At 43.6% G+C, this 15467-nt stretch overlaps 1 protein-coding gene across 1 annotated transcript in view; it reads right to left on the bottom strand.

The window, feature by feature from the left end:
• The window catches only part of UBAP1 (ubiquitin associated protein 1), a 33559-nt gene continuing 18092 nt past the window's right edge, over positions 1–15467 (bottom strand). Inside the window, exons 3-8 of the mRNA XM_054178648.1 lie at positions 13003–13127; positions 9651–10577; positions 5843–5878; positions 4954–5151; positions 2859–2960; positions 1–1496 (exon numbers count right to left, since the gene is read on the bottom strand). Of these exons, the coding sequence (XP_054034623.1) occupies positions 1356–1496; positions 2859–2960; positions 4954–5151; positions 5843–5878; positions 9651–10577; positions 13003–13127 (1529 nt within the window). The 3' untranslated portion in view covers positions 1–1355. The remainder of the gene's footprint in view (positions 1497–2858; positions 2961–4953; positions 5152–5842; positions 5879–9650; positions 10578–13002; positions 13128–15467) is intronic.

Here is a 15467-nt window from a genome sequence, read left to right as displayed (position 1 = left end):
CCTCCTTTTCCCCTCTCAACATCCAGTGCTCCCAGTTCCAAGCTCTGACATGGTTCTGGATCCCTAGGCTTGGGTTTTGCAACAAGACAAAAAAGCCACAGAAAAACCAGCAGGTTCTGCCTCTGCAGCCCCCTGCTTAGAGACCTCTGGTTGTTCCTCTCAACACACACACGGTGTTCCTGCATGCCCACTGGAGCAGGCAGCACCTGAGTGGGGAGGATCCAGCAAGTTCTTCACCTGCTGAAGTTAAAGAGCAAGAGATGGGAACCATGACACTGGGAGTTTCATTTGAGGGTTTTATTAGTCGTTCTTCTGCAGAATCAAAATATTTAGCAAATTACTTCAAAGATTCCTCAAGACTGATGATATTTTATGTATTCAGAACAATGTACAACGTAATACTTGGAACTATGAAAACCAACCCAAAACCTGGTTTCTAGTACTAGATGTTACTATGTAATTCTACAGCACTGTGAAAAATGGAACTAATGCAGTGAGTATAGTTGTTTTAAAGAAAGTGCTTGAAAGAAACCTCCTGCATTACACTGAGTATTATTTAAACCAAAAAGCTAACTGATTTCCTAGCAGGGCATTGTCTTAAATATCCTACAAGCCTGGGCATTAAGAATACCAATCCCCGACTCTCTGCCTTCAGGTTCAAGAACCAACACAAGCTGCAGGTCCAGGTAGAATTCACAGCTTAACTATTTGAAGAGAACTTACACACCACTCAGCATTGGATGCTCAAGTCTGGCAGAATTGTTGGATGCATGGGTTGGAAAAAAAAAAGAAAATACAAGAGGAACAGCTTCTTTCTTTATGCATAGCAACAGTTTCTGGACCAGTGTTTTACTAAGTTACAGACTAACTTTCAACCAAAAAATAAAACTCCATTGCACTAAAGGTCAAATTTAACCAGTTAATCTGGACTGTGACACAGTCAAGTAATTCAGTACAAGCAGACACCATAAAAGCAGCTTCAAAGAATCAAAGTATCCTAGTTTCAGAACCAACTTAATATCCTTCTGTCCAACTCCAGTGCAACAGTGATGGGGGGGAAACCACTCCTGTCTCTATCTATGTACATTTACAGTAGAGGCTGGGCAGTCTAAACTCTCCGTGGCCAAGCTGGGAAAAGGAAACTTAGGAAAGGACACTTAAAAAATTTAAGAAAGAAAGCTGGCTCCCAGTGGAGAGAGGAACGCTGGAGTGATGCAGGCAGCCAGGCTCGCTCCGTCGCTCTCCCCTGTACGCACAGAGCTGGACTCCTTCCTGCTGAGAGCAAGTCACACTGCATATGAAGGTGGCGGGGCTGGTCCTGCTCCGTCGCGCGCCACGCATCCGGGAATGTGTCTTCAGCTGGCCCCTGCACGAGCCATTAGATCTTCCAAAGCGTTGTGTTGGTCGTTGTTATGTAATAGTAAGACCTCCTTAATGTCTTTTAGTTCAAACCCCATTTCTTTAAATTGACTCATTAGTTGGAGAAGTTCTGTGATCTGAAAGACACAGACAGTCCATTATTTGCAAAAGAAAAGAGAAAGAGTGCTCAGCGGAGGTTTAGCACAGAGCCTGTCTTCAGCAACCAGGCAGCCTATGGGGTGGACTTCTCCCCAAGCACAGCCCATTGCAGCTCCACCTGGAGAAAGTCCTCTCACACCAGCACTGGTGGATCTTTGGGTGCAGTCATCAACAGGGCCAAACCCTCAATCCCCTGTGTTTGCAGTCCTGCGTCTCCAAAATCCTCTTCAGCAAGGCCACCAACGCTCAGTCTCTGGGGGTGTCCCTCTCTGCAACAGTAAATTTAGCAGCCTGGCCCAATGTGGCCTCCCTGAAATGGTGATTAATGGCAGCACCTTGCTCCCTCGCTCAGCACCTCCTGATATATCTGATTATTTATTTTTTTTTTAAGTAGCCCTTGCTATCAATTGCCTTCTCAGGTCCAGGGCAAACCTGAAGGATAAGCACAAACCCTACTCAATACACTCTGCATGATACTACCAAGACCAACCATGAATCCTCCCTGAGCTTTGAGAAAGTAATGTGACAAGAAGCGACTGGGATGATCAGACTTCTCTGGACCCTCTGCCATTTGCAGTGTCTCTGCTCCACTCCAGGGGAAAGAAAAAGACAAAACCAAGCAAACAGGTTGAAAGGGACAACTGGGAGATTAGCCATTTCTAATTTGGGGTTTAAGCCAGAAGGAAGTATGTTTCCTGAACCCACTTCTATTTCCACACTGCTGTTCCTCCCTCTGTTTGCAAGTTTCTCACCAAGTCCAAGGCAGGAAAGCATTACGTAAGTCTGGGGGCGGGAGGGTTGCGCCTCTGTAGATTTAACAACTTGGCTGTAAAGTTTAAAAGGTTCTGCTGCCCTTTGCCCTGGCTACCTGCTCCTGCCTCTGTACCTTTGGCACATGTAAAGCAGCCACTGAAACAGATCCCAAAAGCCTGTTTCCCAGCTCCTTCAGAGCAAGCTGTAACACAGTTTGCTGAGCAGCCAGGCAGATGCATTTGTGCAGGTGTGAAAATTCACAGCTGGCAGGGTTTGAAAGATAATTTGCTGCCTCAAGCACCTTACCCATAAGAGAATTCTGGGTTCAAAACATTACAACCCAAATAAGCATGGTCTTCAAGAAATCCTGTCCCCATACAAATGCACACAACTGAGCAGTAAAATGCTGTGGAAAAATTCTAATTCTTCAGCACATATTCACTGTATCACTGCAAAAATGCCCCTTGGCAGTTTGTTTTGGAAAGAAGACAGCATCACCATAAAAGCCAGGATTACACCAACCAGAGGAACTGCTGCTGGAATTCACCACAGTGCCCCCTCTATTGCTTAGTACATTGTGCCCTCACCTTGTCCTCTGAACACTGGTGCATTTCTAAAGCTGCTTCAACAAGAAGTGGATCAAAGCCCTTCTCACAAAGCTGTCCATGTGCAAAGAGGTAATCCAAAACCTGTGGGGAGTGGAGAAAAGAAATTAAGCTTGCAGAATGACAGTGACAGCACACAGTTGAACAGCACCTCTGCACAGGCAGAGGGGCCAAGCACAACTTGATCCCAGGCTTCACTGGCGACTAAGATGAAGTCCTGCCTAGTAGAGTCGGGATGCTCACGGTTACAAGTGCCATAGTGGTTTGTGATTTGTGTTGCAGAACCCCGTATTCGGGGGGTAGTGGCAGGTGGTTTGTTTTGAGAACGGAGGGTAAACGTTCAGATTGTTTTGGCTTCAGACAGGAACCTCATGACAACTTTCTCAGGAGCCACAGAGTGTTTACCTCAGGTAAGTCCTGTGCTGCAGCTGTACTTGTGTGAGAAGATGTGGTTCTGCGAAGAGCACAGGAGAATGACCGCCCCTGCCTCATCTGCGACCCCTACCACAAGGAAGACGCATGCTCAAGAAGGCCAAGAAGTTGCTAGAGCTCATTATCATATCCCAGCCTTCTATTAAGCATAAGCCTGCATATGTAGAGGGTGTAGCTATATAAAGAAAAGTTAGGATTTGTAAGCTGCTTTTTGGCAGAGACTGGAGGTGCCTGTGGGGGCAAGTCTCTGTGGCCCAGCACGCTGCTTCTCTCTGTTTTTCCCTGCTGCTTGCTCGCTTCTTTTTTAATGAACAACTCTCACAAGAAACTTGGAAATTTTCTTGTGCAGCCTATTTATAACACTCACTATGCAAGAGCTTGGCCAGGGAAAACAGACAAGACCTTCTGTCCTCCTGTACACTCCCACCAGCTCTGAACATGGTATTTCACTCTAGCCAAAGCAGTCTCAGAAACCTGTGTTTATGCTTCCTTGCCTGATCACTGAGCAGAAAGCAGAAGTTTAACTGTTTTTTACAGCACAAGTTTTTAAAATGAAACTGCAGGTCCAGCAGTCAAGATGGGTCAACTTTTAGCTTCCTCTCAACCACAAGAGCTGATGCAATCTGAGAGCAGGCAGCCTTCTAAGATCACCTCGGCATAGTGATCCATGCCTAGAAATTGCTTCCAAGTTTCTTATTTGTTCTCAGCTTTGAGAGGTGTGGGGAGAAGTCAGATAGGTAATACTAGCAGTGTGAAATAAAGCAGCCTGCAAATGCACCAAGATTCAAAACCACGCTCCCAAAGGGCATTTTGTTCATTTGATACTACGGTTCACTCTGGCACACAGCTTGAACTGCTCTTGATGCCTAAGGTAGTGGGCAAGCAGATCATCTCTACAAACAGAAGTCACTGGGACACTCCTCCTCCCCAGGCACAGTCCCACCAGGCTTGAAATGTACAGCACAGCTGGCCATGGGTCAGCACAAAAAGCTTGACCACAGTCTCCACACTTTAAAATGTTTGCTTGAAGCAGATCCAAGCCCCAGAGCCACACTTCACCCTGCAGTGCTCTATGCTCTGTGACCTGGTTTTAGCAAGTGTTTGAGGCAATACATGAGGCAGGAAGCACCTCAACCATAGTGCCCAGAAGAAAGTCTGTTGGTGGTGCCTTGCCAGAGCCTTTCAGGGCTGCCTTAAGTGGCAAACTTCTCTACAAGGAGACACCAGCACTGTCACCCCTTGCACTCAGAACAAGCGAAGCTGGCTGCTTTTTTGCGCTGTAACACTAAGTATACAGCTATGCCAAGCTTTGCCCAGATGGCGTTGAGGCTCCCAGGAAAGGCCAGTACCTCTCCCAGCTTCACATGGAGCTAAGGGCCCATCCCAGGCTCAGTGCACCTCTGAGAGAACACCCATAGGTGCGGCTGACCCAAGCAGTCTCTAACCAGAAATATATACAGACACTCTTCAGTTTTGGGAGCCCTTACTGCTAGGTGACAACTTCTCTAGCCATTAATACTGCAGCAGCTACAACCTGCAATCCCCTGCTAGAAGTACCTCCCTACCTGTTTTGCAAAGCCAAGGCTTTTTCTTAGCAGAACTGGCATTCAGTCAAAGATTTCTTACTTGCAGCACAAGCTCTTACCTGGTCTATGTTCTGTCCCTTCTTCTTCATGGCTTTCAGAACGTTTTCAGGTGAGTACCCCATGTTGACAACCATCTCTACACACTGTCTTTCACTAGCAGAGAGGGTCTGCTGTAGCTCAGGAGCAGGGCCACCTGACTGCTTTGTGCAGCTGGTGTTACTGGGCACTTTAGACACAGGAAAGTTTTGGTGTGTTACCTAAAGGTGAAAACCCAGAGGCAGAGGTGAGGTGATGGTAGAACAGAATAGAACAGAACAGGTTGAAAGAGACCTTTGAGATTATCAAGTCCAACCTATCATCCAACACTTTCTAATCAACTATACCATTGCACCAAGCACCCCATCCAGTCCCTTCCAAAACACCTCCAATGATGGTGACTCCACCACCTCCCCAGGCAGCCCATTCCAATGGCCAATCACCCTTTCTATGAAGAACTGCTTCCTAACATCCAGCCTAAACCTCCCTGGTCATCTTCTCCATCCCCATATCCTGCTTCTGGCTACTGCAGAACCAGGACACCCCATGTAATTAATCCAAGAGGCTGTCTAGACTGCCCTTTGGAAGTTACACACTGCCAGGATGAAGCCAAGCAGTGCACAGTCTGACCACCACACTCCTTTCACTCTCAAAACAGCAATCAACATCGCACATACTTCAAAGTATACTCTCTCCTATCAATGGGACTAAAACCTTCCAAATACTCAACCTTTGCAACAGTTAAGGTCCTAATGATACAGCCAAACGCTATACCTCAGAGGAACCTAGAGAGTGCTTCCTTCACCCAAGTTTACTAATCACCCATGATTTTTTTGTACTGAAAAGAATACTGCTTCTTAAGGTTTTCAGAAACATGATCTAGTGCAAGCACACAGGTATTGGGGAACTTACCACAGGGATCTCTGTTTCCTTGTAGTCTGGGTGTACCTGTTGGACAACACATGAATAAGATGACTATAAACATTACGCACTGGTGAGCAGAATTTGCTACAGCTGGGCAAGAAGGGTTTCAAGAGAGAGATCTGGGAGTAAATCTGCCAAACTAGGGGAGACATGTGGTCTCATCGGGATTCCACATGAGATGTAGACATGAAGCAGTAGTGTGTTATTACAGAATAACCATCACAAGGATTATTTCTTCTCTTAAGACTCTACAGAGATCATATTTCAAGAAGGATGTGTGTCCCCCTCAAAACAATTGTAAACTTGTTTATTCTGTCACTGTAACAGCTACATGTTCATAGACATCAGTGTAACTGTCTCCTGTTTAGCTTTTGACACACCATGGCCAAGTCTAGAGACTTTGCTTTTACCTAGATTTCACTTTTTGAGAAGGGGTAAAAGAAACCCTGCTAAAGAGTATGTGATTTTTCTACCAATGCCCAATACTTGGCCCTATTCCCAGTACACCAATGAAACCACATAACATCACCTGCTGTACACCTGCTCCACTTCTGCAGAGCCAGGATGCCAGAGAGCAGAACCAACCCACTGCTTTTCACTACTTCACCCAAGATAAAAATCAGGCAGAGCTTTACCCCACCAAAACTGCATGTTTCAATTCATCCACTTAGAAGTCTTCCTGCATTAAAAATAGAATTAGGAAAGTCTGCAAAAAACCACTGCTGACCAAGAGCCTCATTTTGTTTGTTTCTTGATACTTATTATGCTAACACAGATTGCTTGAAAGCTTGTCCACTTCTTTCAGACAGACCTTCCTTGGGCTCACACTAACAACAAAAAACTGTTTATACAAAAAAAAAAAAGAGAGTTCTCAGAAAATATATTAGGATTTTGACAAATTCCATTTATTTGGAAAAAAAAGAAACCCACAACACAAAACCCACCAAACACCAACCAAAAGTAAAACCAACCAAACAAAAAACCCCACCAAAACAAAACACCATCACCAAGGCAGTTCTGTTCTGCATTTCTGACCATCTTCATCTCAGGGGTAGAGAATTTCACTTCTAGGAGGCAAAGCTTGAGAAGTTATCTTCAGTTTGATGGACTGATTTACCCAGAATCTCTCCTCATGTCAGTAGAGAGGTTCAAGGTGCTTTGCATACACCCTCTCCAGCCACTTTTGCCAAAGATAGAAGTACTAGAATATGGGATACACTGAAACGGGGTCCAGAGTAGCCCTGAAATCAGCTGGTTATCCAACTGAAGGATGATGCTCTGTTACTGATGCTGCAGCCAGGAAAATTAAAAATGCTTCTGGCACCAGAGATTCAACAGTTTGGGAAAACCAGTTCCTTCCCCTCCACATACTGGAGCATGGCAACCTGTGCTTGCAGTCAGTGGCTTCCAGCAGAGACAAGAAACAGCTAAAGGAATTGCAGTGGACAAAGCCAAGACTAGTCACTTGGTAGCCATGCTCCATTACATCTCAAACTTGCATTTCAGTGCCCTTCAAGCAGAAGGCATGCAATGCTTTCAGCATATGCTTGCACACTGCTTTTTAGGGACTTCACATAGAGACACAAAGCCCTGGCTGCAGCTGGTGTGCCTGCTTACAACATACAGATGCAGCTGCCTGTATTCTGCACCAGGAGTGCCCCATCCTCCCATCACCAGAGATGTCTCTAAATAAAATACATCTTACTAGTCAGGTCTCCTCTGACCAGCTTTGTGTTTAACTCTATCCTGTTGACTTCACTAGTCGTTTCTCCCTCTGCCAATGCTGCAAAAAAGCAAAACAGTGAGCTTCAAAAAGAGAGGAGGTGGGACTAACCAAGACAGAATCAGTACAGCCTTGGAGAAATCACAGGTTTACTTCCACCTAAAAACTTCTATATCCAGTTCACTTGCATGAATTTCAGCAGTAACTCCAAATCTAAAGTTACCATTTCTAGTCTTGGGAGAATATACTAGGAAACATAATTGCCCTCAGACTTTCTGAAAACAACAGACTTATTCTTGCACAACCTTGCAAAGAAGGGGGGGCATAACCCTTCTGCTCCCAGATACAGGGATTACTGTGATTTCTTGAGGATTTCTGTTACATTCAGTATTTGTGTTGCATTTTCTCAAATTTCTTGCAGCTCAGCTGTCACTTTCCAGCCACTGGGAACATATTGTGGAAACATGAAACAAGAATTGTCTGAAGTCTTGGAATTTAAACAGAAAAGAACTAGTTCTGTCAGCATACCTGTTTCTTGGTTTGCTACTTTCAAAGCAGAAATAGCTTCAAATGAAGATCTTTATTACTTCTCCTAGTAAGTTTAGTTTTGTTTGCTTATCAGTTTCTGTCTTCCCTTACAGCATTTCCAAGAACACACCTTCCCTCTTGATCTTTCAAAAATTTTAATCCAGTGAAGAGATTTGAAAATTCTGAATGTGAAACTCACAAAAAGTGAAAGTTTAACCACCTGAATGCCCACCTATCTCTTTGCAAATGACCTTTCATACTAACCCCTACAGATGTGTGATACTGAGCTACAGTCACACAACTGCCTCCCAAACTTGTGATCTGTAGCAGTAAGCAATTGCTCACAGAACTGCTACTCCTAAAAAAATTTACTATTAGATTTATTCCAGACATCAATAAACAGCTGTTCTGCCATGCTCTGATAGCCTAGCTGTCACAACACGTGTTTCACAATTAATAGTGTATTTACCTAAGACAGAAGAAAATAACAGGAGAAGCAGTGTCACTTGTTTCAGAGCACCTGGTGTCACACAAAACCCTACAGTATGCCAGTAAGGACACAAAACCACTGCTTACATCAGACAGAAGGAACTAGATGTCTTAAGAGCCGGCTAGAGGATTTGACTGCCTTTCTTTCATTAAGCTTCATGAGTATCTATGTCCGGATCTTATGTTCTTTGGGAAAAAAGCCCACGGACTTACTCAATCTCTGCTGTCATTCACAGAGACAAAGACAACAGCTGGTGTGAAGTTAAGTGTCCTCAAAGCAATTTTAGAATTTGCTGCAAGTTTGAGGAAATGAAGTGTCAGCTTCCCATCTCAGACCTGTACACCAACCAGCTGCAACATTAGTGAACCGAGATGATCTGCAGGACTGGTTTTGGTACCCACCAAGCAATCCTGTCATCCTCTTTCACATGGAAGAGGGTACACTTCAAATTACCATCATTTTCTTCCATTAGATTCTAAAAGCATCTCAGGAAGAAAAATAATTTTTTTTAAAAATAATTTTAAAATACATTTATTCCACCTGTGGGTCAAATGTACCCATTTTATTTCTTCTCTAAATGGCTAGGCACATCTGTGGGGTTTTTTAACCATTTATTGCTTCTGTTCCTGCATTCCTGAAGCCTGCATTTACCAGTATTTCCATAAAATAAATAAGCAAGCTGAAGAACAAATCTATAAAAGATTTAGCTCAAAACTTTGTAGCACTTCAGAATCTCAGTCTTATTAGGACAGAATGCAGAACTGTACAATGATATCTCACACTCTTAGCTCAAAGGTATGTAGCTAACTATGAACAAAAAAGCTGAAAAATATTTAGAACAGTCCTGGTGATTTTTCTATCAGATTTGGGGGTAAAACGGCAGAGTAGCTATCTGAGGTTCAGAACTGCCAGCATTAAGTCCTGATGAACTGATCAATTTGCTTTGTAAATTAACAAGATCTACACATGACTCATTAAATGAAACTTGCTCAGGATGTTTTAGAAGCAACATTTGCCTCCCCATCTCCCCAGCAACTCCAGTTCTGCATATTTACCATAGTCGCTGTGCTTTGAGACGATTCTTCTGTACAAACTGTCGACACAGCCAGGGAAGGCAGCCTGGATGAAGTGGATGTTGTTGATGTCTCCATGCCACTGTCCTCATTTAGAGTGGAAAGCCCAACTGTATGGTGTCCATTCAGTTCACTAGCCTTACTCTGAGCACAGGTCTGCAAAGAGCTGAGCAAAGTGCCATTGCGGAGACAAGTAGTGCTGTGGAAAGCACTGGTGAGCTTTGACGACTTTTGATCACACTCATCGGAGTCAAGTTTAGGAAAGGAGAGGGATTTGATATTGCTCACTGAAGTGATGGGAGACAGGGACACTTTGGAAGACAAGGACATCTTTTCGCAGTTTCCCAGCTGTGGTAAAGTGATGAAGCCATTGGGTTTGTGAAGGGGCTTGAAGTCCAACGTGGCCCTTTCTATGGATGCCAGAACTTCCTCCTCTTGCAACACAGACTCAGACCCTCCTTTGGGCAAAGTATTATCTAACAGCTGGGCAACAATTGGTCCAGTAGTACCAACATGGATTTCAAGAATATTTTTTAATTCCTCCTTATCATCAATAGTTTTTAATTCCAGTTTGTCAAATGGATCTTCTTCACATTCAAAATCAGCTGGGTTGAAGTCTGCTTTTGGACATGGTGGACTGAGAACCTTTTGCTTCACAGAGCTGCTGTTGGCAGGCGTGGGAGTAAGAATACTATTGTGCTGCAAGCTAGCAAGAATGGGGTTAATAGGAGGAGGCATAGCCTCAGGGCAAGGTCCCTCTGAGAATCCCCTTTTGTTGCCTTCCTCTGGAGCTGCCTTTGAGTTTGCTAGTGCTTCTTCTGCCTTGTGTTCAGCTTCTCTCTGGGCAGCTTGAATTTTTTTGATATCTTCAGCCCACTCAATTGTTTTCTTTTCCAATGAGAAGTCATACTGAGCAGGAGTGGACAAGAAAGGAGAAAAAAATTGTAAGGATTACAGCCACTACTTCTAACAGTAATATAACTAACATAGACCAAGAGGTACATGAATTAACATAGACAGGCTTCTATTCTCCACAGTTTCTCTGTAGCCTACAGACTGACAGAGCTACAAGATACCAGCAGCAGCTCTTCTTGCAGGCAAAACCTGGATGTAGTCTGGAGTAGAACATCACTTTCTGCCTCCTGCCTACATTTAGTTTTGCTGTAGAACTACTGATCATTCCTAGATCAGTTTCACAGCCCTCCCACCCTCTCTAGTCAGAACAAGGATGTAGCAGGAGGAATTCTAACACAATTACTAGACAAACAATCATATCCAGATCTGACCACAATGAACCCTGTCCACAAGTTCCACAATTTATTCAAGACTATGGCAGAGTGTTTTTGCATGCAAAGACCAAAAGGGTACTCAGTTTCCCCTAAAAGATTCCCAAGGGACTGGTATTCTTGCCCCAGCACCAGTGAGTCACCAGCCAAAGCCATGTATACTGGCTGTACCAATGACGACATCCACCTGCAATAGCAGATTCTGCTGCAGTTACTGTCATGACAGGAATCCCACAAGTTCTCTCATTTCACATTTCAGCTCCTTCAGGGCCAGGTTAGCATAGGAAGGCACTTTTAAGACACCCACTACCAGTTTACTGGCCATTGGGGCAGCTTGGTTGAGAGGACAAAGTTCTGAATGGGCTAAATCTATTTAAAAGTTTTAATGTCTTAGAAAGAATATCTTGTGAAGCCTCACATGCACTTTAAATTGGTAATATGTTCAGCAGACATGGCCTAGAAGCAAAGTACAAGATGTAGTACAGACAAGAAGTCGTAAAATAACCTTGCCAGGATAATGGCACGCAACTAAACAAGGAAGTGGTCTTGCCATGAGACTGCTGGGGTGTACAAACTTCCAGCTCTGAACAGCAATGAGCCAGCAAGGTTTGCTAGGACTCTTCTAGGCTTTTCTGGGACTCACAATGTGTTGCACCACAACCCATCCTAGAGCAAGCTTCAGTGAGATGCTGGAGAACTGCTGTCTCAATCGTATGAATGGGTTTTCCCAAGACTCTCAAGAGGTGTGATACACAATTCCTCAGCAAGGTGACCTTGGAAAAAAACTCACTGCAGAAGTGCTGGGCACTATTCATTCTTTGCTATCACAGTTTTGTGTGTGCCTATGAATGTGGTCATACAGCCAAAACTAAGCTAAGTCATGTGTTTTTAAATACTAAACAGGAGGTATTTATACAAAAATGGCTTTGGTGAAGTTGGCTTCCTTGCACTTCCTAAATGGCTCTCACTACAGCTGGAAAAAAAGTAGAACTGCACTGCAAAATGCACTGTTTACACTGCCACATTGTATTATTGGAGACACTCCAGTCCCACCAGATATGCTATATTTGACTGTCAGCTCAACAGGAAAATGGATACAGCACAATGAAGCCAAAACCAGAACATAAGTCTCCTTTAGCTCTCCCACCTCAGCTTCACTGAGTGGAAATACATGTATTAGGACAATTAGGTATTGATTTAACCATTATAATGAAAATGCCATGATGTAGTGTAAGAGGGTAATACACAGGACAGGATTAAAAAAAAAAAAGGGGGGGTGGAGGGGGGAGGAGGAGGAAAGGAAAAAACCAACCAAAACACAAAACCACAAGAAAAAGTCATCACAACCAGGCAGAACCATCTACATCATGCTGTGACAGCTGAAGCAGAAATAATCATAAATTGGGACTGATCATGGAAAACCATAGATCCAAATAACAAAACATAGCTCAATTACATTTCCTACATCACAACCTGCATTTGGATAATAGATTTGCAACAGTTATGATACAGCAATTGGTTTTATGCTCCCAACAGCTTACAACCACAAAGATATGCTCTTTTAAGACCTGAAAACCACCTGCACCTCTGTAACCTCTTTGCCCAACAGCTGGAAAAGAATTCTCACTCCTCACTGAACAGAAAACAAGAAATGGGTATTTGTTTCTTCTTCACACTATTGTGAGGAGCCATAAAATATGTTCATAAAAGCGCTTGCTTGCCTCAAACAAGACTCTGCAAAGGTGCCAAAGCACATTAAGTTTCCGTTCTTAGCATTTTTCCTCTTTTAAAATGCTACTCAAATATAGTCAGGGTAACATTCAAACCCTGTAACTATTCCACAAACCCACTTGTTTTCTCCAAGTGGACACACCAAAATAAATATTAACAGGCTTTTAAAAGTAATCAGAAGGAGATGCTTTTTTTGCATGGCCTATCATATTTTTTTTCTACACATTCTAACTATGGCTACTTGCAATTTGTAGCACCACATGTTGGGAGCCAAGGGTGAGAGGGAAGAGAGCAGAAAAGCAAAACATACGTCTTACCTGGACTTCTTGGACAAGTTGAGAAGAATCAGGCAGGCAAAAACCGATGGGTAATCCAACCTTTGCTGGGGTTTTGAATTTGTCTCCTATCTTAAATGGGACATCATCAAGATAACTGAAAGGCCCTAAGATCAAAAGCAGAAACTGTATCAGAAAAAAACCAAACCCTTATAAGTTCACTGCATTCATAAAGACTCATGTGTTTGTGAGAGATTTTATCTCTGCTGCCCCAATTACACCAGGCAATTCAATGCAAAGGAAGTTGCTTGAGCAAGAAACACATTGATCTGTTTGGACTTCCTTGCCTCGAATTTTGTTTTGGTTTTTGTTTGTTTAGGGTCTGGGGCTGTTTTGGGGTTTTGGTTCTCTGTGTGTTTGGTTGGTTGTTAGGGCTTTTTTTGGGGTGGGGTGCTGGTTTTTTGTTGTTATTTGGTTTGTCCTTTTAATGTCCTAGTCTGGAACTATTTACAAAAACAAGCAACAAAACAATCCAACAACCAGACAGATCTTAACGTCAACATATCCAGTATCTTGGCCTCCCCAGTGACAAGACCATCCCTATGCAACTGAAAGCTGGGGTTTTCCTAAACACTGTCTTCTGTTACACCTCTGTACATTCAGAACAGGCTGTAAAATGACCCAGACTTAGTGCAGCTAACAAACCAAAATCCAGGTTTTGGCATACAAGCAGGAAAGAACATTCGGACAAAAGCGGTCACAAAAGCAAAGTGGTCCAAAGTTTAGACACTCCACTTTAACCCAAACACAGCAAAATCTCTCAAGCATATTTATGCACAGCAATTCTTTTTTATGAGAAAGGCAATCTAACTTAACCAGCTGATTTGTGACCACTCCAATGAGACCTATTTCATTGTACTCCACCTATGCTTTATATCTATCTTTCTTTCTTTATATCTTTCACTTACATGTGCTATTTAATAACTGGTTTAGGACAAAATTCTTCAGACAGCCTGCAAACTCATGAAGTAGAATCACTTAGAGCTCAACCACCTCCAGGAAGCCAGACTATAAGCTTGTTTTCCTTGAGCTGCTGTGAAGAAGTATCAGAAAACGCACAATACAGATTGCCCTCCGTTTCTTGATTAACTGAAAAGAAGTCTCTTGGATCACTGATCTAAGCTTCTGAAATCACAGGCAAGGTTTCTGCCCATGTGTAACAATCTGTTTTGTTCCTCTAGCACTCATTTGTAACTTTGAGTTTTGCAGATGGAAAGAGACATTAGTGGCAACATCTATGACAGTGTTCAGTGACTAACCTCTTGCTCAGTGAGCTGTGACTTGCCATTTTTATCTGACCCATTTTCATACTCAGATGAGGGTTTAAGTACTGTTTGTGTTCCTGCACTGTTGACTTACCCACAAGGCAGCCACAGGCTCAGAAAGGATGAGCAGCTTTCAAAAACAGGAACATCCGGCTAATTTGGAGTTAAATGTTTATGTGCTGTCATCACTGGAGCTCTCACAGTATGCATGCACTGATTCTTCAGTTTTAAAACCAAAGTTGAATTTAGTTTTTGTGGTCACACAAACCACACTTTTCAGAAATTAGCAGTTACAAGCTTTGAGGTTCTATAGTGACAGTGACAATACAACTACAGTATTAACATACTGCACTTGGTATAATTCACACCATCTCCAACAGATGAGAGCTGCATTTCTAGATTCCCCTAACTACTAGAACTTAAGCTTGAACTTCCAATTATTCAAACAACAGGAGAGCATTTGGCATCCTGGCCTGCATCAGGAACAGTGTGGCCAGCAGGAGAAAGGAAGTCATTCTGCCCCTGTACACTGCACTGGTTAGGCTGCACCTCGAGTACTGTGTCCAGTTTTGGGCCCCTCAGTTTAGGAAGGATGTTGACTTGCTGGAGCATGTCCAGAGCAGGGCAACAAGGTTGGTGAGGGGCTTGGAACACAAGCCCTGTGAGGAGAGACTGAGGGAGCTGGAGTTGCTTAGCCTGGAGGAGACTCAAGGGTGACCTTATTGCTGTCTACAACTACCTGAAGGGGGGTTGTAGTCAGGCAGGGGTTGGTCTCTTCTCCCAGGCAACCAGTACCAGAACAAAAGGACACAGTCTCAGGCTGTGCCAGGGGAGGTTTAGGCTGGCGGTTAGGAGGAAGTTTTACACAGAGAGTGATTGCCCACTGGAATGGGCTGCCTGAGGAGGTGGTGGGGTCGCCGTCGCTGGGGGTGTTCAAGGCGAGGCTTGACAGGATGCTTGGTTGCATGGTTTAGTTGATTAGGTGGTGTTGGATGATGGGTTGGACACGATGATCTTGAAGGTCTCTTCCAATCTGGTTTATTCTATTCTAAGTTTCATGCTTAGGGACAATTGCAGTTGTATGCTAAGAATACCCTTCAAGACAAGAAAAAGGCTCCTTTTTTTTCCCCCACGCATACCTCATGTTCTGATCTTCATCTGAACACAGTCCTGAGCAACCTG

This window comes from Dryobates pubescens, chromosome Z (genome assembly GCF_014839835.1).
Source record: "Dryobates pubescens isolate bDryPub1 chromosome Z, bDryPub1.pri, whole genome shotgun sequence".
Lineage (NCBI taxonomy): Eukaryota > Metazoa > Chordata > Aves > Piciformes > Picidae > Dryobates > Dryobates pubescens.
Note: the sequence above shows the minus strand (reverse complement) of the source record. Positions and strands in the feature narration are given on the sequence as shown.